The sequence below is a fragment of the Nerophis ophidion genome, linkage group LG04 (assembly GCF_033978795.1).
Source record: "Nerophis ophidion isolate RoL-2023_Sa linkage group LG04, RoL_Noph_v1.0, whole genome shotgun sequence".
In the NCBI taxonomy this organism is placed as follows: domain Eukaryota; kingdom Metazoa; phylum Chordata; class Actinopteri; order Syngnathiformes; family Syngnathidae; genus Nerophis; species Nerophis ophidion.
Window position 1 is genome coordinate 75099991 of NC_084614.1, and position 25282 is coordinate 75125272.

General features: G+C 43.9%; 3 protein-coding genes across 3 annotated transcripts in view; 1 reads left to right on the plus strand and 2 right to left on the minus strand.

Moving 5' to 3' along the window:
• Positions 1 to 25282, minus strand: part of LOC133551882 (protein phosphatase 1E-like) — a 291522-nt gene that overhangs the window by 133386 nt on the left and 132854 nt on the right. The window lies entirely within an intron of this gene.
• Positions 5311 to 8158, plus strand: LOC133551877 (uncharacterized). Its single transcript, XM_061899053.1, has 2 exons — positions 5311 to 5594; positions 5673 to 8158. Exon 2 carries the CDS (start codon positions 5953 to 5955, stop codon positions 8017 to 8019), a length of 2067 nt encoding a protein of 688 aa, XP_061755037.1. The 5' UTR covers positions 5311 to 5594; positions 5673 to 5952; the 3' UTR covers positions 8020 to 8158.
• Positions 8159 to 25282, minus strand: LOC133551879 (vacuolar protein sorting-associated protein 26C-like). Its single transcript, XM_061899055.1, has 7 exons — positions 24986 to 25282; positions 22877 to 23026; positions 17925 to 18005; positions 15123 to 15197; positions 14896 to 15046; positions 14666 to 14818; positions 8159 to 8303 (listed from the first exon to the last, which is right to left on the minus strand). The coding sequence occupies exons 1-7, from the start codon at positions 25265 to 25267 to the stop codon at positions 8221 to 8223; spliced, it is 975 nt and encodes a 324-aa protein (XP_061755039.1). The 5' UTR covers positions 25268 to 25282; the 3' UTR covers positions 8159 to 8220.

Genomic DNA, 25282 nt, shown 5'->3' on the forward strand with positions numbered 1-25282 from the left:
ACAAGAATATAATCAACATTTCTAATGTGATTAAAATAGAATATGTACACACTTTCATAAGTGATTAAATGAGAATCTGTCCAATTTTTTCTATGGGATTATATGAGAATATGTCCAAATTTCCCTATGTGATTAAATGAGAATATGTCCAAATTTCCCTATGTGATTAAATGAGAATATGTCCACATTTTTCTATGAAATTAAATGAGAATATGTCCAAATTTTCCTATGGGATTAAATGAGAATATGTCCAAATTTCCCCATGTTATTAAATGGCAATATGTCCAAACTTTTTTGTGGGATTAAATGAGAATATGTCCATATTTTTCTTTGGGATTAAATGAGAATATGTCCAGATTTTTCTTTGGGATTAAATTAAAATATGTCCAGATTTTTCTTTGGGATTACATGAGAATATGTCCAAACGTTTCTATGTGATTATTTTAGAATATGTTCAACTGTTCTTTGGGATTTAATGAGAATATGTTCAAACTTTCCTATGCGATTAAATGAGTATGTCCAAACTTTCATAAGTGATTCAATGAGAATCTGTCCAATTTTTTCAATAGGATTAAATGAGAAAATGTCCAATTTTTCCTATGTGATTAAATGGCAATCTGTCCAAATTTTTCTATGGGATTAAATGAGAATATGCCCAAACGTTTCTATGTGATAAAATTAGAATATGTTCAACTGTTCTTTGGGATTAAATGAGAATATGTCCAGATTTTCCTATGAGATTAAACAAGAATACGTGCAAAATATCTAATGTGATTAAATGAGAATATGTCCACACTTTCCTATGGGATTAAATGAGAATATGTCCAATTTTTTCTATGGGATTAAATGACAATATGTCCAAACTTTCATATGTGAATATATGAGAATCTGTCCAATTTTTTTCAATGGGATTAAATGAGAATATGTCCAAAAGTTCTAACGTGATTAAACAAGAATATAATCAACATTTCTAATGTGATTAAAATAGAATATGTCCACACTTTCCTATGTGATTAAATGAGAATCTGTTCACATTTTTCTAAAAGATTAAATGAGAATATGTCCAAACTTTCATAAGTGATTAAATGAGAATCTGTCCAATTTTTTCTATGGGATTATATGAGAATATGTCCAAATTTCCCTATGTGATTAAATGGAAATATGTCCAAACTTTTCCAAGGGATTAAATGAGAATATGTCCAAACTTTCCTGTGTGATTAAATGATGTCCAAATTTTTCTATGGGATAAAATGAGAATGTCCAAATGTTCCTATGTGATTAAAGGGAAATATGTCCAAACTTTTCTATGGGAATAAATGAGAATATGTCCACATTTTTCTTTGGGATTAATTGAGAACATGTCCAGATTTTTCTTTGGGATTACATGAGAATATGTCCAAACGTTTCTATGTGATAAAATTAGAATATGTTCAACTGTTCTTTGGGATTAATTGAGAATATGTCCAGATTTTTCTTTGGGATTATATGAGAATATGTCCAAACGTTTTTATGTGATTAAATTAGAATATGTTCAACTGTTCTTTGGGATTTAATGAGAATATGTCCAGATTTTTCTTTGGGATTAATTGAGAATATGTCCAAACGTTTCTATGTGATAAAATTAGAATATGTTCAACTGTTCTTTGGGATTAAATGAGAATATGTCCAGATTTTCCTCTGAGATTAAATGAGAATATGTCCAAATTTTTCTATGGGATTAAATGAGAACCTGTCCAATTTTTCCTATGTGATTAAATGGCAATCTGTCCAAATTTTTCTTTGGGATTACATGAGAATATGTCCACATGTTTCTATGTGATTAAATTAGAATATGTTAAACTGTTATTTGAGATTTAATGAGAATATGTCCAAATGTTCCTATATGATTAAAGGGCAATACGTCCGAACTTTTCTATGGGATTAAATGAGAATATATCCAAACTTTCTTGTGATTAAATGAAAATATGTTCAAACTTTCTAATGTGACTAAACAAGAATATGTTCAAAATGTCTAATGATTGATTGATTGATTGAAACTTTTATTAGTAGATTGCACAGTACAGTACATATTCCGTACAATTGACCACTAAATGGTAACACCCGAATACGTTTTTCAACTTGTTAAATCGTGGTCCACATTAATCAATTTATGGTAAAGAAGAGAATGTCTAAAATGTTCAATGGGATTACATGATAATATGTCCAAACTAGATCATAGCCTCGCGGTTCCCCTTTTTATTCTACATTTGTAAACCTGTTAAGTGAGCTAGTAATGACATTTTATTAAAATCGCATTGAGAATGTTTCAATTCTCATAGAATTAATAATTGTGAAACTATTCTCTTTTTGTTTCACTCTTCCCATAGGAGTTTAAGAAACATCATTTACACTTTCTGTACGTAGAATGAATGTCTTTAGGCACTATTGTTCAAACCACAAAACAATATTGCTGAGTGAAACATGATGAGTTTGGAGGCGTTCAATGGAAAACAGCCAACAAAGACCGGAACTGGTTGGTCCCTCTTTTCATTTTTACTTTTTGTGCTCGCCTGTTGTGGCAACAAGCGTCTTTGCCACAACGACCACGACTGTATTTAGTTGAAACAATCAAGTCTGGAATGATCTTTTAGTGAAGTGAACATTGAATACACGATATATTTAAAAAAAACAAAAAAAAAAAAAACACGCAATACGGGTTTCCCAAGTTGATTTCAAGCCTGTCCAGGAAGGTGCGACTAGAAAGCAGTATGGACTAGAAAGTAGGATACAGGACCATTCAAATCCTCCACTTATTTTCTGACGTTTTCACAATGACAGTCTGAGATGAGACTTGTGGCTTTTACAGATGGCTGAGGTAGCTAAGAGCTCAAATTAAAATAATTGTTCCGCCATTGTTGTAAGTCTCTCGTCTGAGCAAGAACCCTATTGACTTGTCCTCCGACAAGAACCCTATTGATTTGTCCTCCGAGATGCCGAACAGATATTAAAAGGTGTCTAAACAATGTGCTTGCAAACATTAAAGTGCTTAGTGCTCCTACGAAGGATCATACATGTTATTGTCTGTCTGTCTGAATAAATATTATTAAGAAACATGCGACATGTACATTCAGGTGCAGTCCACCAGAACCAGGGACAAAAGCCCTAAAACAGAATCACGTGGAGCCAAAGCAGAGCTTGGACACGGACGAGAAGAAGCGGTGGCTCTTCGTCTTGTCAGCGCCATCTTTGAAGGCGTTCAGGTGGACTTTGAGATGCTTGCAGGCGGCGGCGTCAAACAACTGCTCGTCCGCAGTCAAAGCCTCCACCAACTTGTCCGGAGAGCCAAATTCCACCAAGAGCTTCGTGACCACGGGTGTGATCACCTCCTCCATGTTGGCCAAGGTGTGGATGTTGTCAATGTGCTGGGGGCTGATTTCCTCCATGGCCCTGGATGACAGATGCTCCACGACCAGGAGGAGGGCGTCCGTCTTCAGAGACTTCTTGCATTTCCTCGGGAGGCGTTGACCGAGCTGCGTGGTCAGCGTGTAGGCCAGGAGTCGCGTCAGCTTGGCATTGAACGAGGGACTGCGCTCCCATCCGGAAGACGCCTTGGACGAGGTCCCCGCCAAGCTTTTTGGACCGTCTGTCACCGACATCGTGGCTTGTGTTTGGCGAGCGGGCAACTCTGAAACTATAGAGGAAGTCTTTTGGGAGTTGACTGCGGGAAGTGTGTCCGACGCCACGTAGAGCCTCTTTTTTGGTATCAGCGCCTCCTCAGCAGTTTCACCCGTGTTTAGGGCGGTGACCACCAGCTGGTTGATCTCGCTCACGGCGCCGGACACTTGGTCGGCGTACGTCTCCTCGTTTTGCGGCTCCGTCTCCATCCAGAAGACCAGCTGTTGCAAGAACTTCCACGCCGCGTCCTCCGTCATGGCGTACAAGACTTCAGGAGAGAAGATCTGACCGTCCCAGTGTTTCTTACCCAGTCGCCCCCACAGGACCGAGTCCATAAAACAAGTGTTGGAGCGGCTGGACGGCACCTCGTACATATTACTGTGACAAGACATGACGTACACGTACAGTTGAGAGCTGAGGTCTTCAGAAACGCTCTTCAGCTTCTCGTCCATGTAGCGCTTGATTTTTTCCTCACGGGCATCCGGTGCCATCTGGTTGAGGTCGTCGAACATCTTGAGCACTTTCTCCTGGATGGCCTCGAACTCGAAACGCTGCGATGGCTTGGCACGTAAAGTGCTGGTCCTGAAGGCGCCTTTGGGAGACAGCGTGCTTTTCTCATCCCGGCGCTCAGGCTTGAGGAAAACCAAACATGCTTCTTGGTTCTTAAAGGCTCGCTTCAGTCCTCCCAGCATGCGTCCAAACTGCATGCGGGCAAACTTCAAGAAGCGGAACCGGCGCAGTTTGACCTGGCCGTCCACGCCGGGCTTCTCCTGCGACTTGAAGAAGTTCTTGACTGTGTTGGAGATCAGCTTCAGGTTGAGGTTGAAGCGAGAGAAGCGGCTTTCCACGCGGTCAGTTGTGTCTCCGGACGCCAGAGAGGACTCCTGGATGATGCTCTTGGTGATGTCCTCCGCCGCCATCTTAGCACTTTCTAGCTGAGCGCTCTCCACGGTCACCAGGTCTTCGAGTTCGGTGGTGGTCTCGCCCTGGCTTGCATTGGACCACTTTAGGAGGATTCCGCTCACGGCTTCGGTCATGTCGCTGTTCTTCATGGTGGAACGACCACACAGTGCCACGCATGGCGTGCGCGCCCGAGCGAAGACCTGCTTTAAATACTCCACGGCCTGGCGAAAGATGGAGGTCAGGGCGCCGACGCTGGACATGCTGCTGCGGATGAGGAGGGTGGGCTCCAACGGCCACTCCGTGGCGCTCTGGGCTACGGTCAGGGCCGACGTCACCCGGTGTTTCACCTCAGACTCCACCAGGGTGGTGAGCTCCCCGGCGCCCTCGTACTTCTGCGGCGGGAGGTCCAGGGCGGCGGCGAAGGTCTCGGTGATGCGTTGGCTCATCTTCGGGCTGCAGCGGTCGATGGCGTGGCTCATCTGAGCCTGAGAGGACTGCCCGCGCAGGTGCTCGTTGAGGGCGGGCAGCAGGCGCGTCATCAAGTCCGAGGAGATCCTCTGGACCACCTCGCTGATGGTGTCGGCCAAGATAGCCTTGGTCTCGGAGTCCGGGGTCCCAGAAACCAGCAGGGCCCACTGAGCCGTGGAGATTTGGTTGAAGCGAGTCTTGACCGCCTCCAGAATGGAATCCACCTTCAGCAAACTTTCATCATCCATCTTGGGATCGCTTTTGGGGGGGAGGGGAGGGGGGTTGGTGGTGATGTGTGTGTGACGTCACAATTTGTACTCGCTCTCCATCCGGGTTTTGCACTCCGCAAACCCCTACATTGACACGCACGCAGCGGTTCTGTGCCTCTTGCGGCGTCTAGCCTTGATCTTTGTACAAAAGGTGACGTCACTAGACGTCCCGCTGTGGTCTCCTACGACCCCCCGGCCACGTCACAGCGTGCACTGTGTTGTGCGCCTTGTGTCTGCTCCCCGACACCTGCTCAGCACCCGGATCACGTTCTTTAAGTCCCCACGTTGAAGCTTTTGAAGGTAAGTGTGTGTCAACATCACGCAGTTTGGTTTTCTACGGCAACAAACGTGACTTTTCGCTTCTACTTTGCCCCGCAGATTCCGCACTCGCCCAGCACATTTGGGCGGACATCAGAAACTTTTTTTTATTTTCTATTTTTTTCCCCGATCGCGTCCTTCCGCTCGTCTCGATCGGTGACGTCACCTCAGACAATGGCAGCCCGCGGCGAGACGTGATGCGCTCGCGTATGACGTCACCCTTGGTTTAAAGATCACTCCGCTCTACCTGAGGAGACGAGAGAAGTGCAGGTGACTGCATGGAGCGCTGCTGCCGCCTGTGACGTCACAGACAGCCCCCCCCCCAAAAAAGCATCCCAAGATGGAGGATGAAAGTATGCTGCAGGTGGATTCCATCCTGGAGACGGTGAAAAGGCACTTCAGTCAAATCTCCACGGCTCAGTGGAATCTGCTGGTTTCTGGGACCCCGGACTCCGAGACCAGGGCCATCTTGGTCGACACCATCAGCGAGGTGGTCCAGAAGCTCTCCTCCGAGGTGGTCAAGCGCCTGCTGCCCGCCCTCAACGAGCACCTGCGCGGGCAGTCCTCTCAGGCTCAGGTGAGCCGCGCCATCGACCGCTGCAGCCCGAAGATGAGCGAGTGCATCACCGAGACCTTCGCCGCCGCCCTGGACCTCCCGCCGCAGAAGTACGAGGGCGCCGGGGAGCTCACCACCCTGGTGGAGTCTGAGGTGAAACACCGGGTGACGTCGGCCCTGACCGTAGCCCAGAGCGCCACGGAGTGGCCGTCGGAGCCCACCCTCTTCATCCGCAGCAGCATGTCCAGCGTCGGCGCCCTGACCTCCATCTTTCGCCAGGCCGTGGAGTATTTAAAGCAGGTCTTCGCTCGGGCGTGCACGCCGTGCGTGACGCTGTGCGGTCGTTCCGCCATCAAGAACAGCGAAATGACCGAAGCCGTGAGCGGAATCCTCTTAAAGTGGTCCACCGCCAGCCAGGGCGAGACCACCACCGAAACCGAGGACCCGGCGACCATGGAGAGCGCTCAGTTGACGGCGGAGGACATCACCAAGAGCATCATCCAGGAGTCCACCCCGGCGTCCGGAGACACAACTGACCGCGTGGAAAGCCGCATCTCTCGCTTCACCCTCAACCTGAAGCTGATCTCCAACAAAGTCAAGAACTTCTTCAAGTCGCAGGAGAAGCCCGGCGTGGACGGCCAGGTCAAACTGCGCCGGTTCCGCTTCCTGAAGTTTGCCCGCATGCAGTTTGCGCGCATGCTGGGAGGACTGAAGCGAGCCTTTAAGAACCAGGACGCGTGTCTGGTGTCCCTCAAGTCCGAGCGCCGGGACGAGAAGAGCATGTTGTCTCCCAAAGGGGACGTGAAAGGCGCCTTCAGGACCAGCACCTTACACGCCAGTCCTTCCCAGCGCCCCGTGTTCGAGTTCGAGGCCATCCAGGAGAAAGTGCTGAAGATGTTCGAAGACCTCAGCCACATGGCGCCGGAAGCTCGTGAGGAAAAAATCAAGCGCTACATGGACGAGAAGCTGAAGAGCTTTTCTGAAGAACTCACCTCTCAGCTGTACGAGTACATCATGTCCTCCCACAGCGAAGTGTACGAGGTGCCGTCCAGCCGCGCCGACACTCCCTTTATGGACTCGGTCCTGTGGGGACGGCGGGGTAAGAAACACTGGGACGGTCAGATCTTCTCTCCTGAAGTCTTGTACGCCATGACGGAGGACGCGGCGTGGAGGTTCTTGCAACAGCTGGTCTTCTGGATGGAGACGGAGCCGCTGAACGACGCGGCGTACGCCGACGAGGTCTCCGGCGCCGTGAGCGAGATCAACCAGCTGGTGGTCGCCTCCCTCAACACGGGTGAGGTCGCTGAGCAGGTGCCGCCTTTTAAAGTGCAAAGACTCCCAGTGATAAGTACCATCGATACGTCTGAGGAGGACAAAAATCGAACGACGGCCTCCGCATCGAGCTCGTCGTCACCTTCTCAAACACTAATTCCTAGACGGCGCACGTCGTCGTCCGAAGTGCCGTCATTTCAGGATTTGACTCCGCTCCTGGCCTACACGCTGACCGCGCAGCTGGGACAGCGCCTCCCCAGGAAATGCAAGAAGTCTCTGAAGACGGACGCCCTCCTCCTGGTCATGGATCATCTGTCCACCAGGGCCATGAAGGAAATCAGCCCCGACCACATTGAAAAAATCCACACGTTGGCCCACTTGGAGGAGGTGGTGACGGCTCTGGTCAAGAAGCTCCTTGTGGACTTTGGCTCTCCGGACAAGCTGGTGGAAGCCTTGATGGCGGACGAGGGATCTTTCAACGACGCCGTCATCAGGCACCTCCAAATCCACCTGGACGAGCTCAAAGAATCGCCGCAGGACAATTTTTTATCAAAAGTTTGCTGCTACCCATATCGTTGACATTAAGAGTTGTTGACAAACTACATCAATAAGAACAATGTGTACAGATTTTTAGAAAAAAAAAAAAAATGCTGTTATTTCTTACAGAAAGCTGCAAAAAGAATGCACCATCAAAACAACATTAAACGAAACAAACCAAGAGTCTTGAGCGGGTTTTTATTTGCACGCGCCGAAATCCTGCTGACACTAACCTCCGTGCAGTCAGACTCTGCACAGCTTGAGTGGGAAGTTCTCCGTGATCAGGTGGTCGTCGTGGAGCACGATGACAATGTTGACCTCGAACTCTGCGAGACAGAATCATGGAGTGAGAGGGGCAGTTTAGCATGGCCAACAGATTAGGAACAGTGGAAGAACTGCAGTGAGCCACTGCTTCGTGCTGGGAAGGGGCTCCACCTACTGGTGGAATTGATAAATGACAACTTTGGAGTGACTTTTTGCTGTACTTATTTTTGGCTGAACATGGCTTCCAGGTTACTCTGAAACCCCTTTTATAGCTCTTTGTCAGGATTGTTTATCTTTGTAGCTTACTTCATGCAAGCAACTGTAATTAAGACAGTGAAGTGAATTATATTTATATAGCGCTTTTCTCAAGTGACTCAAAGCGCTTTACATAGTGAAACCCAATATCTAAGTTACATTTAAACCAGTGTGGGTGGCACTGGGAGCAGGTGGGTAAAGTGTCTTGCCCAAGGACACAACGGCATTGACTAGAATGGCGGAAGCGGGAATCGAACCTGCAACCCTCAAGTTGCTGGCACGGCCACTCTACCAACCGAGCTATAACAGGGGACTGTTACTGCGGCTGGAACTAATCGATGTGTTTCGACGAGTTGCAATCGGAAGACAAGGCGTTTGCGAATGAGTCGCATACAAACAAATAAACAACACCGGCCGCTATAGTTTGGGTTTTCACGGAAGTGCCCGTGACACTTCACACACACAGGAGCAAAAAGCTGACTGCAAAGTGAAATCAATCAATCAATCAATCAATTTTTACTTATATAGCCCTAAATCACTAGTGTCTCAAAGGGCTGCACAAACCACTACGACATCCTCGGTAGGCCCACATAAGGGCAAGGAAAACTCACACCCAGTGGGACGTCGGTGACAATGATGACTATGAGAACCTTGGAGAGGAGGAAAGCAATGGATGTCGAGCGGGTCTAACATGATACTGTGAAAGTTCAATCTATAATGGATCCAACACAGTCGCGAGAGTCCAGTCCAAAGCGGATCTAACACAGCAGCGAGAGACCCGTTCACAGCGGAGCCAGCAGGAAACCATCCCAAGCGGAGGCGGATCAGCAGCGCAGAGATGTCCCCAGCCGATACACAGGCAAGCAGTACATGGCCACCGGATCGGACCGGACCCCCTCCACAAGGGAGAGTGGGACATAGGAGAAAAAGAAAAGAAACGGCAGATCAACTGGTCTAAAAAGGGAGTCTATTTAAAGGCTAGAGTATACAAATGAGTTTTAAGGTGAGACTTAAATGCTTCTACTGAGGTAGCATCTCGAACTGTTACCGGGAGGGCATTCCAGAGTACTGGAGCCCGAAATGAAAACGCTCTATAGCCCGCAGACTTTTTTTGGGCTTTGGGAATCACTAATAAGCCGGAGTCCTTTGAACGCAGATTTCTTGCCGGGACATATGGTACAATACAATCGGCAAGATAGGATGGAGCTAGACCGTGTAGTATTTTATACGTAAGTAGTAAAACAGTGAAATGCGACGAGGATCAAAATGCACGTCAAATTGAAAAAACATTTATACGTGTTGGCTTGTTTTATGGCTTATATTCCAGGGTTCCTCAACCTTTTTTTTTTTGCACCAGGGACCGGTTTTAAAGTAGGCATTACTTTAACGGACCGGCCTTCCACGTGTGGCAGATATAGCAAATAGATGCAAGAAAAATTAATACATTAAAAAACCCGCCGCGATGTTCAATTAGTGCAGTGGTTCTCAAACGGGGGTACTTGAGGGTATGCCAAGGGGTACGGGAGATTTTTTTTTTTTTAATATTCTAAAAATAGCAACAATTAAAAAATTGTGAATTATATTTATATAGCGCTTTTCTCTAGTGACTCAAAGCACTTTACATAGTGAAACCCAATATCTAAGTTACATTTTTAAACCAGTGTGGGTGGCACTGGGAGCAGGTGGGTAAAGTGTCTTGCCCAAGGACACAACGGCAGTGACTAGGATGGCGGAAGCGGGAATCGAACCTGCAACCCTCAAGTTGCTGAGACGGCCGTTCTACCAACCGAGCTATACCGCCCCATTTATAAAATCCTTCATAAATATATTTATTGAAAAATACGTCAACAAAATATGAATGTAAGTTCATAAACTGTGAAAAAAATACAACAATGCAATATTCAGTGTTGACAGCTAGATTTGTTTGTGGACATGTTCCATTAATATTGTTTATGTTTGAAATATTCTTTTTTGGTGAAGAAATTATTAGAATTAAGTTCATGAATCCAGATGGATCTTTACTACAATCCCCAAAGAGGGCACTTTAAGTTGATGATTACTTCTATGTGTAGAAATCTTTATTTATAATTGAATCACTTGTTTATTTTTCAACAAGCCTTTGTGTCTTGGAGCCACTATGGATTGAACTTTCACAGTATCATGTTAGACCCGCTCGACATCCATTGCTTTCGGTCCCCTAGAGGGGGGGGGTTGCCCACATCTGAGGTCCTCTCCAAGGTTTCTCATAGTCAGCATTGTCACTGGCGTCCCACTGGATGTGAATTCTCCCTGCCCACTGGGTGTGAGTTTTCCTTGCCCTTTTGTGGGTTCTTCCGAGGATGTTGTAGTCGTAATGATTTGTGCAGTCCTTTGAGACATTTGTGATTTGGGGCTATATAAATAAACATTGATTGATTGATTGATTTAGTTATTTTTACATCTTTTTTTTCCAATTATTTCAAGAAAGACCACTACAAATGAGCAATATTTGCACTGTTAAACAATTTAATAAATCAGAAACTGATGACATAGTGCTGTATTTTACTTCTTTATCTCTTTTTTTCAACCAAAAATGCTTTGCTCTGTTTAGGGGGTACTTGAATTAAAAAAATGTTCACAGGGGGTACATCAGTGAAAAAAGGTTGAGAACCACTGATTTAGTGGGAGTACCTGGCCTTTTCCCTTTGCAAAAAAGCTCTCCATAGACTAGATGTTTGTTAGTAGTAGGCTTTGTTTTGTACTACAATCTGATGGGTTATAAGTAATAAGTCACAATCAAGGACAAGAGTATGGATATATAAGAAAGTTAGAAAAACTTTACATTAGTTCCAATAGATTACTATTTCCATTCTAAAAGTTATGTATTCATATTTTGTGCAATATTTAATGCGTATATACACTAATACAGTGGTTCTCAACCTTTTTTCAGTGATCCCTGTGAACATTTTTTTAATTCAAGTACCTAATCAGAGCAAAGCATTTTTGGTTGAAAAAAAGAGATAAAGAAGTAAAATACAGCACTATGTCATCAGTTTCTGATTTATTAAATTGTATAACAGTGCAAAATATTGCTTATTTGTAGTGTTCTTTCTTGAACTATTTGGAAAAAAAAGATATGAAAATAACTAAAACCTTGTTGAAAAATAAACAAGTGATTCAATTGTAAATAAAGATTTCTACACATAGAAGTAATCATCAACTTAAAGTGCCCTCTTTGGGGATTGTAATAGAGATCCATCTGGATTCATCAACTTAATTCTAAACATCCATCCATCCATCCATTTTCTACCGCTTATTCCCTTTCGGGGTTGCGGGGGGCGCTGGCGCCTATTCACAAATAAATGAATCTTTAACATCAATATTTATGGAACATGTCCACAAGAAATCTAGCTGTCAACACTGAATATTGCATTGTTGCATTTCTTTTCACAGTTTATGAACTTACATTCATATTTTGTTGAAGTATTATTCAATAAATATATTTATAAAGGATTTTGGAATTGTTGCTATTTTTAGAATATTAAAAAAAAAATCTCACGTACCCCTTGGCATACCTTTAAGTACCCCCAGGGGTACGCGTACCCCCATTTGAGAACCACTGCTCTACATAATATGTAATGGTTGATTTTTTACAGGCCGCTTTCTGACCGTATTTTCAGAATGCGCCGTTTTGAGGGCGGGCTTATTTAGGTGGCCCCACTTGGCAGCATCGTCTCCCCGCCATCTTCGTTGTAGTTTTTAGCCCATCCATACGGAGTCTACTGACAGATGTAAGTTAGAACTACTAGAAATGGCAATGGCGGAGAATACATGTACAAGTATGAGCCAGTCTGCTTCACAAAAAGAGAATAGTGAAAAAGGACTTCATTGACAACATCGTCAAACAACCGTATTTTTCGGAATATAAGTCGCTCCGGAGTATAAGTCGCACCTGCCGAAAATGCATAATAAAGAAGAAAAAAACCATAAGTCGCACTGGAGTATAAGTCGAATTTTTTGGGGAAATTTATTTGATAAAACCCAATACCAAGAATAGACATTTGAAAGGCAATTTCAAATAAATAAAGAATAGTGAACAACAGGCTGAATAAGTGTACGTTATATGAGGCATAAATAACCAACTGAGAAGGTGCCTGGTATGTTAACGTAACATATTATGGTAAGAGTCATTCAAATAACTATAACATATAGAACATGCTATACGTTTACCAAACAATCTGTCACTCCTAATCACTAAATCCCATGAAATCTTATACAGTGGGGCAAAAAAGTATTTAGTCAGCCAGCGATTGTGCAAGTTCTCCCACTTAAAATGATGACAGAGGTCTGTAATTTTCATCATAGGTACACTTCAACTGTGAGAGACAGAATGTGAAAAAAAAATCCAGGAATTCACATTGTAGGAATTTTAAAGAATTTACTTGTAAATTATGGTGGAAAATAAGTATTCGGTCAACCATTAAAAACTCTCACTGATGGAAGGAGGTTTTGGCTCAAAATGTCACGATACATGGCCCCATTCATTCTTTCCTTAACACGGATCAATCGTCCTGTCTCCTTAGCAGAAAAACAGCCCCAAAGCATGATGTTTCCACCCCCATGCTTCACAGTAGGTATGGTGTTCTTGGGATGCAACTCAGTATTCTTCTTCCTCCAAACACGACGAGTTGAGTTTATACCAAAAAGTTCTATTTTGGTTTCATCTGACCACATGCCATTCTCCCAATCCTCTGCTCTATCATCCATGTATCCATTTTGGTATAAACTCAACTCGTCGTGTTTGGAGGAAGAAGAATATTGAGTTGCATCCCAAGAACACCACACCTACTGTGAAGCATGGGGGTGGAAACATCATGCTTTGGGGCTGTTTTTCTGGACGATTGATCCGTGTTAAGGAAAGAATGAATGGAGCCATGTATCGTGAGATTTTGAGCCAAAACCTCCTTCCATCAGTGAGAGCTTTGAATGGTTGACCAAATACTTATTTTCCACCATAATTTACAGATAAATTCTTTAAAATTCCTACAATGTGAATTCCTGGATTTTTTTTTCACATTCTGTCTCTCACAGTTGAAGTGTACCTATGATGAAAATTACAGACCTCTGTCATCATTTTAAGTGGGAGAACTTGCACAATCGCTGGCTGACTAGTTTTTTGCCCCACTGTACGTCTAGTCTCTTACGTGAATGAGCTAAATATTATTATTTGATATTTTACGGTAACGTGTTAATAATTTCACACGAGTCGCTCCTGAGTATAAGTCGCACCCCCGGCCAAACTATGAAAAAAACTGAGAATTATAGTCCGAAAAATACGGTACAATGGCGGACTTACGAGCAAAACACTTTGGGTACATTTTAGGGTTGTGAATCTTTGGGCACCACACGATTCGATCCGATTCTTGGGGGTAGCGCTTCATGGGGTTTTACTGTAAAAGTGCTTGATTTGCTATGCTTTTCAAAAAAAAATGTCTATCGCCGACAAAAGTCCTAATCGCCTGGCCGAGAGTTGGTTGGCGGCTCTCTTGGTTGCTTTGTTGGGTCTGCTCCTGTCTCTGACCATGCTCCCTCCACCCCAGCAGATGATGGCGTGGAACACTGCGGAGGCCACCACAGTGTATATGTTTCTTTTACTTTTTATTCATAGCTGTATGTAGAATTGGCTGGTTGCATCAGCTCCGTTACTTTAATGTCTTTCATGTCCTTTTTGTTCTTTGATGTTTCCCTCTTACACACATGTAAGAGGGATGTGTATTATGGCTATGAGTTGTTTTTTTCCCCTTGGCCTCAGTCTGGACTCCCTTTCCAGGGCCCAGGCTTAGACCGATTTTTTAATCTTATTTTAATCGTCTATTTTTTTCTCCCATTCCCCCCCTTGTTTACCTGTATCTCACTTTTTTGGTAAGGGGCGGTGGAAGCCGGCAGACCCGTCAGCCATCCTGTTCTGTCTCCCTGTAATGTTTGTCTGATCTTGAATGGGATTGTGCTGAAAATTTTAATTTTCCTGAAGAAACTCTCCTGATGGAATAAATAAAGTACTATCTAATGTAATTTGCGACGGTGATTAGCGTTGCGGAAACACGCCCATGTTCCTTGCTACACATCCCAACAGAGGATAGTTACATGCATTAAGGCCCCCTGGAAGCACATTCCAAACAAGTCCACTGACCGACTTTGAAGTTGGTGGTCTCCAGGGTGGGACAGGTGAACAGCCTGGGGAACACCATGTAGATGGGAATGGGCAGCGCGGGGCACACGTCGCCCTCAGCTATCTGGATGTTCTGGATCTCGGTGGCGTCTCGGGCGTAGCCTTCCGCGCAGCCTAAACCCGACCCCCCCTAGGTGCTGTTAGGAGAAACTGAGGTTCTCTCGAGTGGGAGCGCGGTCGACGGGGCTCACCGCAGGTCTCCACTCGAACAAGCTGCAGTTCGATGCTCTTGATGGGAATGTCTGAGCTCTCCACCTCCACCTCGCCAGTCAGCGGCTGGCTTATGACGCAGTTGGTGGTGTCCAGGTGGCCTCGGATGAGGAACTTGGGGAGTGAACTCCGCTGGGGGTGACAGGGGGAGGAAAAGTTACGAAGATAACAACAAATAACGTTTGAATAAATCAAATGTTTCTCGCACCTCACGGGTGTTCTGCAGGGTGTCTGGCGTGATGGTGAAGTTGATCGGGGTGGCTGCAAGCTTTTCTTTCTGTGGCTAAGTCCAAAGGTAGAGTCCAAAGTTTCACACAGCAATAACGTGCCCACATTGTGTCAAAACTAGAGCTAAGCGGATAAAACGATACCAATATACATCTCGATAGACAATCGATATCTATACAAAATGCGTTCGATAAAACATTCACTATATAGTTATACTTTTTGGTCGGAAGAAAAATTATGAAACAAAATTCGTTGCATGAAGTTACCCGCGTTCTGGGAACCCAGAAAACAGTAACTTTCAGTGAGCAATGGGATATGCTAACAGCCAATCACATAACAGTATCAACTACCAAGGTTGGTTGCGGCGTCTTTCGGTCTCGCTGTGGATTCTCTGCATGGAGTGAGAAGAAAAACTGATATCTTTTTGTATCATCTCAACAACAGAAACTTGTTTTTACTTTTGTTGGTTTAAATGCAGACGGTGCGGCAACATCCTGACACTTCTAATGTGTCTTTTTAACTGGTTGCTTATACACTACTGCTATCTAATGTCTCGAAACTAAAACTAACTTCAAGTCCATCCATCCATCCATCTTCTTCCGGTTATCCGAGGTCGGGTCGCGGGGGCAACAGCCTAAGCAGGGAAACCCAGACTTCCCTTTCCCCAGCCACTTCATCTAGCTCTTCCCGGGGGATCCCGAGGCGTTCCCAGGCCAGACATAGTCTTCCCAACGTGTCCTGGGTCTTCCCCGTGGCCTCCTACCAGTTGGACCACTTGTACCAGCTCCTCCCGGGGGATCCCGAGGCGTTCCCAGGCCAGCCGGGAGACATAGCCTTCCCAACGTGTCCTGGGTCTTCCCAATGGCCTCCTACCGGTTGGACGTGCCCTAAACACCTCCCTAGGGAAGCGTTCGGGTGGCATCCTGACCAGATGCCCGAGCCACCTCACCTGGCTCCTATCGATGTGGAGGAGCAGCGACTTTACTTTGAGTTCCTCCCGGATGGCAGAGCTTCTCACCCAATCTCTAAGCGAGAGCCCCGCCACACGGCGGAGGAAACTCATTTCGGCCGCTTGTACCCGTGATCTTATCCTTTCGGTCATGACCCAAAGCTCATGACCATAGGTGAGGATGGGAACGTAGATCGACCGGTAAATTGAGAGCTTTGCCTTCCGGCTCAGCTCCTTCTTCACCACAACGGATCGGTACAACGTCCGCATTACTGAAGACGCCGCACCGATCCGCCTGTCGATCTCACGATCCACTCTTCCCTCACTCGTGAACAAGACTCCTAGGTACTTGAACTCCTCCACTTGGGGCAGGGTCTCCTCCCCAACCCGGAGATGGCACTCCACCCTTTTCCGGGCGAGAACCATGGACTCGGACTTGGAGGTGCTGATTCTCATTCCGGTCGCTTCACACTCGGCTGCAAACCGATCCAGTGAGAGCTGAAGATCCCGGTCAGATGAAGCCATCAGGACCACATCATCTGCAAATAGCAGAGACCTAATCCTGCAGCCACCAAACCAGATACCCTCAACGCCTTGACTGCGCCTAGAAATTCTGTCCATAAAAGTTATGAACAGAATCGGTGACAAAGGACAGCCTTGGCGGAGTCCAACCCTTTGCCGGCAGTAACTTCAAGTCGACTGCAGTTATTGTGACACCTTAGCTGCACTCATCTTACCTGGCTACAAGACATCTTCACCCCAGATACATACTTGCCAACTCTCACGATTTTCCCAGGAGACTCCCGAATTTCAGTGCTCCTCCCGGGGCAACCATTCTCCCGAATTTCTCCTGATTTCCACCCTGACAACAATACTGCCTTTAGCGTCCTCTACAACCTGTTGTCACGTCTGCTTTTCCTCCATTCAAACAACGTGCCGGACAGCTCAATAATATATGCGACTTCTACACACACACATACGTGAATACAATGCATACTTAGTCAACAGCCAAACAGGTCACACTGAAAGTGGCTGTATTAACAACTTTAACACGGTTATAAATATGCACCACACTGTGAACCCACACCAAACAAGAATGACAAACACATTTCGGGAGAACATCCGCACCGTAACACAACAGAACAAATACCCAGAACCCCTTGCAGCACTAACTCTTCCGGGACACTACAATATACACCCCCCGCTACCACCGAATCCCAGCCACCTTAAACCTCCTCCGCCCCATCTCCTGAATTCGGAAGTCTCAAGGTTGGCAAGTATGCCCTGATAAATAGCAACCGTAGTCAGTTGAAAATTGCATTACTGTATTTATTGGCATGCTAAGTCATAAAAAATATCAATAATTATCAATATGATCAATGTAAAAAACATATATTGTGATAGTTTTGAGCCCCAGTCAAAACTTCCACAGATTCCAAAAGTGAAAATGTTGAATAATTCTATATTACAGTAGCTTTAAAGAGGAAATGAACTTTTTAGGAATTTTGCATATTATTCACAATCATCATGAAAGACATGACGACAGATGGATTTTTTTTTTAATGCATTCTAACTCGTAAATAAACATAACTATAATTACACCTACAGTAGCGCCAATGGGAGGTCCTCTATTCTGACCATAAAACCACCCCCCCCCCAAAAAAATATAAATAAATAAATAAATATATATATATACATATAATTATACTGTATGTATACATAGACAGATAGATATTAATAGATAGACAGATATTCTGGCCCTTAGACACATTTTCTCTTTTAAGTCAATATAATTTCCCAGGCCTGTATTATATGAAGGTTTACGTCTCTTACCTGACAGTGCACGATGAACTCACAGTTCCTGCTCAGGTCTTTGGCCAGCAGGGAGCGCTTTAAATCACAGCGGAGGGTGTACTGTGGACACACAACATACCTGTGTTCAACCGTCTGTCATGGGCACGTATACTAGGGATGAGGCCGATCCGATTTAACAGGAGTCCTAACTGGCAGACCGAGAAGAATGAGGAAACGGTCTGTATCTGGAACTATTTAGATTCAAGCTGCAGACTCATGTGGAATTGTGCTACAAGGAGCTGGCAGCTACACAACAGCTAAGCACACAATAGCAAACAAGCTAGACATACGTTAGGGCTGGACATTAATGGAATGTTAATTTTGATTTCTCACAAGTATTCAAATATAATAGTTGAAAAAAATTAAATAAAATGAAAGGCCACGCAACATGCATGCAAATTCCAGAGCGTGTGACAGTGAAACGGTTGAGGGGCAAATGAGTCTACGCGAAGTTTGGGATCCCACCGTGGTTGCAATTTGTAGTTTGGCACAGTGCTTGTAAACCTAATCAATAATGTCTAAACCCCACAAAAAAGTAAGTCATACGATTTCCGGGTTGAAGTAACCATGGTCGGCGCCACATAATTGTCCAGTAAAACGGAATCTGCTGATAAACGCAAAATAATGTCAAGGAAATTGACATGAATGTAAGTGAAATGTTGTCATTGTGAGGAGAAGGAACATTTATTTGGGAAAACATTGTGTCCGGTGGCACTCATTTATCCCCGACACACACAACCGCCACGTCCTGAACTAAACATTGTCGAAACGGCCCCCTGAAATAGCGACTAAACTATGAAGCTAAAGCTAACAAGAACAATCCATACACCCAGAACACATCTTAAAATTGTCGAAAGATGTATTGCACCAATAAATGTGAGGATTTTTGCATTTAATTAAACATTTTATCAAATTTCATTTTACACAAAAAGCACACACTATGGTGGAAAAATACATGTAAAATGTAAAACACTTAATTAAAAACAATTAAAACGGGAAAAATGAATTATTGTTTTTTTTATTGCTATTACATTTCTTACTGCTATTATTATTATTGTTTTATTTGTTGTGGTTTATATGTGACTAATTCAGGTGTTTTTAAACTATATTTAAAGCTCAGTTTTGGTGATACAATAAGACTGTTTTCAAATTAATGAATAATCATGTAAATAATTGTGATTACAATATCAAACAAAAATAATCAATATATACATTTTTGCCAGAATCATCCAGCCCTAACTTACGTAATACTAATTTAACAATATTGCAGTCTCAAACAGCGCATTAGTTTATGCTCGTGTAAGTCCATCCATCCATCCATTTTCTACCGCTTATTCCCTTTTGGGGTTGCGGCAGGCGCTGGCGCCTATCTCAGCTACAATTGGGCGGAAGGCGGGGTACACCCTGGACAAGTCGCCAACTTATCGCAGGGCCAACACAGATAGACTCGTGTAAGTCATATTTCTTTATTTACTTTTTCGGGGCTGCACTTCCAGCTGTGTAAGGGGACGAGGCACAACGCTGATTGAACATCAATTACGTCGTGATAAACCGATTTCTGCGCGGTGAAACGCGAGGCCACGCACATACACGGACACAAACACTTTCACAAAAACACACGCAAACGTACACAAACACACACACATTCACTGAGTCACACAGATTCACGGTGAATACAGGCGGCTTGTTCACTGCAGGATTATACCGACCATCGTTGCTTCCCTACTGTTCACTACTGCGGTAACTTCTAACACAGTGGTTCTCAACCTTTTTTTCAGTGATGTGTGAACATTTTTTTAATTCAAGTACCCCCTAATCAGACCAAAGCATTTTTGGTTGAAAAAAAGTGATAAAGAAGTAAAATACAGCACCATGTCATCAGTTTCTGATTTATTAAATTGTATAAGAGCGCAAAATATTGTTCATTTGTAGTGGTCTTTCTTGAACTATTCGGAAAAAAAGATGTAAAAATAACTAAAAACTTGTTGAAAAATAAACAAGTGATTCAATTATAAATAAAGATTTCTACACATAGTAGTAATCATCAACTTAAAGTGCCCTCTTTGGGGATTGTAATAGAGATCCATCTGGATTCATGAACTTAATTCTAATAATTTCTTCACAAAAAAATACATCTTTAACATCAATATTTATGTCCACAAAAATCTAGCTGTCAACACTGAATATTGCATTGTTGCATTTCTTGTCACAGTTTATGAATTTACATTCATATTTTGTTGAAGTATTATTCAATAAATATATTTATAAAGGATTTTTGAATTGTTGCTAATTTTAGAATATTAAAAAAAAATCTCACGTACCCCTTGGCATATATTCAAGTACCCCCAGGGGTACACGTACCCCCATTTGAGAACCACTGCTCTAACAGACATTTACCACAATATGTTAAAAGCTGATCACAGTGATCGAATTCTAATTAATGAATTAATTAACGTGGACCCCGACTTAAACAAGTTGAAAAACTTATTCAGGTGTTACCATTTAGTGGTCAATTGTACGGAATATGTACTGTACTGTGCAATCTACTAATAAAAGTTTCAATAAATCACTCAATCAGTCATTCAATCAAAAAACGATCATATAATCGCCCAGCCTTAATTCCAGCCTTATTCCTTATTAGAATAAATCTAATTTTGTCCTTAAAATAATAATAATGTGACATCGTCTTGGAAAAATAGTCGGCCAATGCTTAAAGACCTACTGAAAGCCACTACTACCGACCATGCAGTCTGATAGTTTATATATCAATGATGAAATATTAACATTGCAACACATGCCAAAACGGCCTTTTTAGTTTACTAAATTGCAATTTTAAATTTCCCGCGAGTTCCTTGTTGAAAACGTCGCGGAATGATGACACGTGCGTGTGACGTCACAGACTGTCAGGAAATATTAGCGCTGCACCAAACACGGCTAAAAGTCGTTTCTGTTTATGGCGAAATTACAGAGTATTTTGAACATCTGTGTTGCTGAATCTTTTGCAATTTGTTCAACTAATAATGGAGACTATAAAGAACAATGCTTTTGGTGGAAAGCGGTGTATTGCAGCTGTCTTTAGCACCGAGACACAGCCGGTGTTTCTTTGTTTGTTGTGAAGCAGAGCGGTCAACCAGCATGTTTTCAGATGGGGAAATTGTGAAATATATATATCTTACCGGAGAAATCAGTGGATTATTCGTCCTCCTGCAGCAGCTTTTTAAAATGCAGCTGTGAGCTTGGCTCCTCGGCTTCTCTCTGAGACACTTAGTGTTCACCGCAGCCATCCGACCTCGAGGTATTACTTTACAATCTTTAAAATCTCACTAAAACACTATTAAAACAATAAGCAGATAAGGGATCTTCCAGAATTATCCTAGTAAATGTGTCTAATTACATCTGAAACGCTCACACTGCCGCCGCCCGGAGATGTCGCTTTTTTTTTTCTTCTTCTAGTCCTTCACTATCAATATCCTAATTCACAAATCTTTCATCATCGCTCAAATTAATGGGGAAATTGTCGCTTTCTCGGTCCGAATTGCTCTTACTGCTGGTGGCTCCCATTAAAAACAATGTGAATATGTGTGAAGCCCTGCAACTCGTGACGTCACGCGCACATACTTCCGGTACAGGCAGGGCTTTTCTATTAGCGACCAAAAGTTGCAAACTTTATCGTCAATGTTCTCTACTAAATCCTTTCAGCAAAAATATGGCAATATCGCGAAATGATCAAGTATGACACATAGAATGGACCTGCTATCCCCGTTTGAATAAGAAAATCTCATTTCAGTAGGTCTTTAAGGCCCTAATATCGGTATCGTATTGGACGTAAACCAGTTGTATTGAGACATTCCTAATTATAAAGGTTAATGAGTACATTTTTTCCTATTTCCTTTAATAGCGTTAGCGTAGTTGCAAAAAATGTTGACCACGATACATAGCAACGTGTGTGGGCTCTTCTCACAGTTTGTTCCACACAATTTCGGACAAAAAAAAGACAGCGGAAGAATAATATATAAAAGGACCCGTATAATCAATAATAGGGCTTCACAGTGGAAGAGGGGTTAGTGCGGCTGCCTCACAATACGAAGGTCCTGCAGTCCTGGGTTCAATCCCAGGCTCTGGATCTTTCTGTGTGGAGTTTGCATGTTCTCCCCGTGCATGCGTGGGTTCCCTCCGGGTACTCCGGCTTCCTCCCACCTCCAAAAACATGCACCTGGGGATAGGTTGATTGGCAACACTAAATTGGCCCTAGTGTGTGAATGTGAGTGTGAGTGTTGTCTGTCTATCTGTGTTGGCTCTGGGATAAGGTGGCGACTTGTTGGGGACATCTCTACGCTGCTGATCCGCCTCCGCTTGAGATGGTTTCCTGTGGACGAGACTCTCGCTGCTGTCTTGGATCCGCTTGAACTGAACTCTCGCGGCTGTGTTGGAGCCACTATGGATTGAACTTTCACAGTATCATGTTAGACCCGCTGGACATCCATTGCTTTCGGTCCCCTAGAGGGAGGGGGGGTTGCCCACATCTGAGGTCCTCTCCAAGGTTTCTCATAGTCAGTATTGTCACTGGCGTCCCACTGGATGTGAATTCTCCCTGCCCACTGGGTGTGAGGTTTCCTTGCCCTTTTGTGGGTTCTTGTTGTAGTCGTAATGATTTGTGCAGTCCTTTGAGACATTTGTGATTTGGGGCTATATAAATAAACATTGATTGATTGATTGATTGTCCAGGGTGTACCCGCCTTCCGCCCGATTGTAGCTGAGATAGGCGCCAGCGCCCCCCGTGATCCCAAAAAGGGAATAAGAAATGGATGGATGGATGGATAATCAATAATAAGATGAGTGCTTTTCTCTACAAGCAGGCCCATAATCAAAGCCAACAGAGGTCGGTGTCGGAAAACTATCGGTATTGGCAGGTATGAAAAATGTGGACCCACCTGAATGTTGACAAAGACTCCGTGGTAGGTCTCGTACAAAGCCTTGTTGCCTTTGGTGTTCAGAGGGAACTCGAAGGGGATCTCGGTCTTGCCTCCTGGGACCTTGCCCGCCTTGGCCACCTCTGTGCTGCAGCTGATCAGCGGAATGGGCTGCCAAGCAAAGCAGACGCAATCGATGATTAAACACCGACCTGCTCAGCGGGGACTTACAATGCCCACATGTTACCTGTGTGAAGCCCACCCCGCCCCTTATCATTGTGAAATAACACTGCAACTCGTTCGTGCTGTAAACATTTTTGTTTGTGCCGTTATGGTTTTGAAGTTATTTTTTAAAATATATTTTCTGACTGGTGACATCACCCAGGCTCCTCACCTTGTGAAAATCGCAACAAACTTTTCACATTCCTTTGTGCTACGCTTGTGAGGCAAAAATGTGTGTCTCACTACAAACCCCAAAACCAGTAAAGTTGGCAGGTTGTGTAAATGGTAAATAAAAAAACAATACAATGACTTGCAAATCCTTTTCAACTTACCGGTATATTCAATTGAATAGACTGCAAAGACAAGATACTTTATGTTCAAAACTTAATTTTTTTTGCAAATAATCATGAACTTAGAATTTAATGGCAGCAACACATTGCAAAAAAGTTGGCACAGAGGCATTTTTACCACTGTGTTACATGGCCTTTCCTTTTAACAACACTCAGTAAACGTTTGGGAACTGAGGAGAGCAATTTTTGAAGCTTTTCAGGTGGAATTATTTCCCATTCTTGCTTGATGTACAGCTTAAGTTGTTCAACAGTCCGGGGTCTCTGTTGTGGTATTTTAGGCTTCATAATGCGCCACACATTTTCAATGGGAGACTACAGGCAGGCCAGTCTAGTACCCGCACTCTTTTACTATGAAGCCACGCTGTTGTAACACGGCATTGTCTTGCTAAAATAAGCAGGGGCGTCTATTAAAACGTTGCTTGGATTGCAGCATATGTTGCTCCAAAACCTGTATGGACCTTTCAGCATTACACATCACAGATGCGTAAATTACCCATGCTTTGGGCACTTATACACCCCCATATCATCACAGATGCTGACTTTTGAACTTTGCGCCTAAAACAAACTGGATTGTTCTTTTCCTCTTTGATCCGGGGGACACAGCGTCCAGTTTCCAAAAACAATTTGAAATGTGGACTCATCAGACCACAGAACACTTTTCCACTTTGCATCAGTCCATCTTGGATGAACTCGGGTCCAGCGAAGCCGGCGGCGTTTCTGGGTGTTGTTGATAAATGGCTTTCACTTTGCATAGTAGAGTTTTAACATGCACTTACAGATGTAGCAACGAACTGTAATTAATGACAGTGGTTTTCTGAAGTGTTCCTGAGCCCATGTGGTGATATCCTTTACACACTGATGTCGCTTTTTGATGCAGCGCCGCCTGAGGGATCGAAGGTCCATAATATCATCGCTTACATGTAGTAATTTCTCCAGATTCTCTGAACCTTTTGAAGATGTCACAGACCGTAGATGGTGAAATCCCTAAATTCCTTGCATTAGCTCGTTGAGAAATGTTTTTACTTAAACTGTTGGACAATTTGCTCACGCATTTGTTCACAAAGTGGTGACCCTCGCCCCATCCTTGTGTGTGAATGAGTGAGCATTTCATAAAAGCTGCGTGTATACCAAATCATAGCACCCACCTGTTCCCAATTAGCCTGTGCACCTGCGGCATGTTCCAAATAAGTGTTTGATGAGCATTCCTCAACTTTCTCAGTCTTTTTTGCCACTTGTGCTAGCTTATTTAACACATGTTGCAGGCATCAAATTCCAATTGAGCTAATATTTGCAAAAAATAACAACGTTTACCTGTTCGAACGTTAAATATTTTGTCTTTGCAGTCTATTCAATTGAATATACGTTGAAAAGGATTTGCAAATCATTGTATTCTGTTTTTATTTACCATTTATACAACGTGCCAACTTCACTGGTTTTGGGGTTTGTAATTTTTGCAATGATAGGGGAGCCAACTTCACACAGGTCCACTAAAAAAAAACACCAATGCTCCATGTGCGTCTTTTACTCAGTTACTACCTTTACTGGTCGTGGTTATTACCTTGACAGAGTTGTAGAAAGCCTCAAAGACGCCCACGCTCTTGGAGCTCAGCTGCAGGTTGACCAGGCCCTCCATGCTCAGAAAGATGCCGTGATGCTGCACCGCCTCCTTGCAGGACAGCACGATGACGCCCGCCACGGACTCCTGCAGAGCACAAATTGTGAGCACCCGCACACCTGAGGTGGATCCCAAAATCTCACTTAATCCAAGCCCATGTCCACATGACACCACTTTGCGGGCCCCAAATACAGGACCATAGTTTTGATTACCCAAAACCAGCATTCCCTCCGGCAAAGA